The sequence below is a fragment of the Panicum hallii genome, chromosome 4, assembly GCF_002211085.1.
Source record: "Panicum hallii strain FIL2 chromosome 4, PHallii_v3.1, whole genome shotgun sequence".
Taxonomy (NCBI): Eukaryota; Viridiplantae; Streptophyta; class Magnoliopsida; order Poales; family Poaceae; genus Panicum; species Panicum hallii.
The window spans coordinates 47654462-47658737 of NC_038045.1; the positions used below are offsets into that span (position 1 = coordinate 47654462).

At 56.2% G+C, this 4276-nt stretch overlaps 1 protein-coding gene across 1 annotated transcript; it reads left to right on the forward strand.

The window, feature by feature from the left end:
• Positions 1 to 1843: 1843 nt before the first annotated feature.
• Positions 1844 to 3861, forward strand: LOC112890574 (UDP-glycosyltransferase 73E1-like). Its single transcript, XM_025957442.1, has one exon. It carries the CDS (start codon positions 1844 to 1846, stop codon positions 3380 to 3382), a length of 1539 nt encoding a protein of 512 aa, XP_025813227.1. The 3' UTR covers positions 3383 to 3861.
• Positions 3862 to 4276: the final 415 nt, after the last annotated feature.

Here is a 4276-nt window from a genome sequence, read left to right on the forward strand (position 1 = left end):
TCACTGTGACCATGCCGGCAATACCTGCCTGATTTCCTAGAGAAAGGACTTTGAAAAATAGGAAAAAATCTACTTTTAACCATCGAACTATCTCCTAAGTTTAGTTTTAACCATCCAACTATAAATCTAGAAATGTTTGACCATCCAACTATCAAAACCGTTCACATTTGGTCATCGGGCGGTTTTGCTGGATGGTTTTGGTGATGTGGAAGCCACGTGACGATAGGCCCACCTGTCAGCCCTCCTCTCTCTCTTTCTTCTATCCTCTCCTCTCTCTCTTTCTCGCTCCTGTTGCTTCGCCTCCACGCCCTCCTCCGTGTCATCGCCGTCGGCAACTCTCAACTGCCCCGCCTCACTTAGCTCCTAGTGCTCCTGCTCCTCCTCCCCGACGCTCTCCCACCTGTCGAACTACCCACGAATTCCCCCGCCAAGGAAGCATCAAGATCCAACGTTCTCACCGAATCGAGCCGAATCAAGTCAGGCCATGGGCACCGGCTGCAAGATCTCGCCGCATCGAGAGCACCTCTCTCCTGCAGCACCTCTCACCGCCGGTGAGGAACGCTAGGAAGCAGAGCGAACCTGCGGCACTGTCTCCATGAGCATCGAGGCGGCACCTGTGTTGCCCTCCTCCTCCTGGGGCGGCGCACGGCGTGCTAGCCTTGAGCACCGACGGGTACGCGAAGAAGGCCGGGCAAGCTCGAGCTCTGCCAGGAAAGTGGGCTACAGCTTCGCCGTGGGCCAGCGCGGCTGGACGAGCCGGAGAGGCATGGCGGGAGGGTGGTGGCCGGCGCAGGGTGAGAGGAGGGGATAGGAGAGGAGAGAGAGGAAAGAGGAGTCGTGACAGGTGGGCCCAACCGCCATGTGGCGTCCATGTCAGCAAAACTATCACCAAAACGGTCGATGGTCAAATATGAACGGTTTTAAAAGTTGGGTGGCCAAAGATTCCTAGTTTTGCAGTTCGATGGTCAAAATTAAACTAAGACGATAATTAGATGGCAAAAATAGACTTCTTCCTTGAAAATATAAAGCACTCCTTTTCTTCCAGCCATGAGGCAACTTGGCGCACAGAAAAGCTAGAACAAGACCACAACTGCTTTAAAAGATGACAGGCACAGCCGGCGGAAGTCGCTAGCAGACAAAGAAAACTATCACATTGTGTCCTCGAGCTTCGATCGGCCTCGACGAGCAGGGGCGGAGCTAGGCAAGGATATGATCGGATCATCTCTTGTAATGTTAATGTTAACCCTAGTTCTGCCCCTGTCGACGATAACGTCAGGATGCCTAGCCAAGGAAAAGCAGCGACCCTCGCCGGGGTAGACGACGAGGATGACGGCGGCGGCACCAAGGCGGCCGCACTTCGTGTTCAGTAAAAGTTATCACTCCTCAAGAGTAAAATGTTCCATTCCACCAATTGAACGAACTTAGCATTTTGCTTAAAAGAAATGTTCTAGCTTTATGGAAAAAAGTTCCAGAGTGAATAATTTTTTTCTGAAAGATCCAGGCGCTTGGATTGGATGTAGATCTAATGGTAAAAAACGAAGTAACCGACCAGTAAAAACAGCAAAATATTGTTGCTGTTGTCCTGTATGCATCATGCTACTAGAAAAAGAAAGGTCACACTCTCACTCATGATTCAGATCTGCTTGGTTTGCATGTAAGAACTTTTTTGAAAAACGCATGAAAGAACTTTAAAAAATAGCTCCTTGTACCAGCGCATACCAAAAGCTTGGACAAGACCGCTCCTCCTTCAATGATGCCATGCGCTGCCCCTAGAAGTCAACAGCACAACAGAGCAAGAAAACAGCAACTCATTGTGTCCTCGGCCTCGACGACGACCGCCACGATGACTAGCCAAGGACAATCAGCGACCCTCGGCCGGGGAGACGCGGAGAACGACGCCGGCGGCTCCAAGGCGGCGCACTTCGTGTTCGTCCCGCTGAGGGAGCAGGGCCACCTGATCCCGGCCGTCGACACCGCGCTGCTGCTCGCCACCCACGGCGCGGTCTGCACCATCGTCGCCCCCCCGTCCACGGCCGCGCTGGTGCGCCCGACCGTCGATTCCGCCCGGCGCTCCGGCCTGCAGGTCCGGCTCGCCGAGTTCCCGCTCGACTACGCCACGGCCGGCTTGCCGGAAGGGGTGGACGACGGCGACAGCATCCCGCCGATGCACGTGTGGAACTACTACCGCGCCATGGCGCTCCTCCGCGCGCCGATCGAGAGCTACCTCCGCGCGCACGCGCCGTACCCGACCTGCGTCGTGTCGGACTTCGTCCACCCGTGGACCACGGAGCTCGCCGCCAACCTCGGCGTCCCGCGGCTGACCTTCTTCAGCATGTGCACCTTCGGGCTCCTCTGCCAGCACAACCTCGAACGGTTCCACGCGTGGGACGGCGTCGAGGACCCCAACGAGCCGGTCGTCGTGCCGGGCCTGGGGAGAAGATTCGTGGTGACGAGGGCGCAGGCGCCGGGCTTCTTCCGGGGGATCCCGATCCCGTGCTGGGAGGAGTTCGCGGACTACGTGGAGCGCGCGCGGGCCGAGGCCGACGGCGTCATCGTGAACACCTTCGAGGAGATGGAGCCGGAGTACGTCGCCGGGTACGCGGCGGCCCGGAAGATGAAGGTCTGGACCGTCGGGCCGGTGTCGACCTACCACCAGCGCCGCACGACCCTGGCGTCGAGAGGGTTGCGGACGTCCGCCATCGACCCCGAAGAGTGCCGCCGGTGGCTCGACGGCAGGGCGCCAGGCTCCGTCGTGTACGTCAGCTTCGGGAGCATCTCGCAGGCGGATCCCAAGCAGGTCGTGGAGCTCGGCCTCGGGTTGGAGGCGTCGGGGCACCCGTTCGTCTGGATGCTCAGGAACGCCGACGGGTACGACGAGGCGGTCCGCGGGTTCCTGCGCGAGCTCGAGGCGCGCGTGGCGGGGCGCGGCCTGCTCGTCCGGGGGTGGGCGCCGCAGCTGCTGGTCCTGTCCCACAACGCCGTGGGCGGGTTCGTGACGCACTGCGGGTGGAACTCGACGCTGGAGGCCGTCGCGGCGGGGCTGCCGGTGGTGACGTGGCCGCACTTCACGGACCAGTTCCTGAACGAGAAGATGGCCGTGGAGGTGCTGGGCATCGGCGTCAGCGTCGGGGTCACGGAGCCGCTGACGTACCAGGCGGTGGCGAAGGAGATCGTGGTAGGGCGGGGCGTGGTGGAGGCGGCCGTGCGGAGCGTGATGGGCGACGGGGAGGAGGCCGAGGGGAGGCGGCGGCGGGCGCGCGCGCTGGCTGCCATGGCACGGGCGGCCGCGCAGCCGGGCGGGTCGTCGCACGCCAACCTGCTGGATCTGGTCGAGCGCTTCCAGCCGGGCGCAGCAGGTGGCGCTGCCGCGTCAGAGGTGTAGCGGCACGCACCTCGTCTCGTCCGTTGAGATCCCAGGTTGTGTTCCCAGAAATAAATCCGAAGTGGGTGTGTGATTTTGCTTTTGTTCTGGTGTTTCCTGGAACTGGACAACAATTGGTGAAGCATCTCGGCAAGTTCCACTTCCATGTGTGGACATCTGAGTTCAGCCGGCGGTGGGCCGGTGGTGGCTGCATGCCTCCTTCCGTCGTTTCTGCTCATCTGTCTCACTGTCTGTCTGCTACCTTAACTGTGTGCAATTTGTCGGCATCACATTTTGTCGAAAATTTCAAGCACTGAGTAGAGCAATGAACTAGCAGGGAAGGCAGACCAAAGAGCAGTAGCACAGTACAGTCCTTTCTAAATTCTAATGTTCCTGCTTGCCTGGTGCGGCGCCGTTTGGAGGCCATTTTCTTATTTTTGTGCACCTTCGCACGAGGGAATTCACTGTTGGGGGCATTTTTATGTTAACCCTTTCATGTTTCATCGTTCATAAGTTTCCATTTCACAATCTGACACTGCTGAGACAAGTGCGATGCTGAATTTGTCACTCTTCTGATGTAGTCCCTCTATTTTTTTTAAAAAAACCATGTGCAGCTATCAATAGTCAAACCTCATTTCTTCAATTAACAAACATCCTTACGAGTTATGTGAAATGATATTATTAAATTATTGACATTCAAAGTTACTTTCGTATGGTTATGATTTCACTGATGCAAACACTGTAATGTTACAAAATTATGAGTAAAATCTATATTTGGAAGTCGTGCCTAGTCAAACCACACCTTATAGTTCAAAAACAACAAAAATATGGTTCAATCTCTAAAAATCCACAACTATTTCATTTTAGATCAGAAAAAATAATCTACCTGTTAGTTCACTATTTAAAGTTATTGGA

What these genes read in the sequence shown, in the direction of transcription:
- LOC112890574 (XM_025957442.1), top strand. Translation starts at nt 1,844, where the DNA reads ATGACTAGCCAAGGACAATCAGCGACCCTCGGCCGGGGAGACGCGGAG.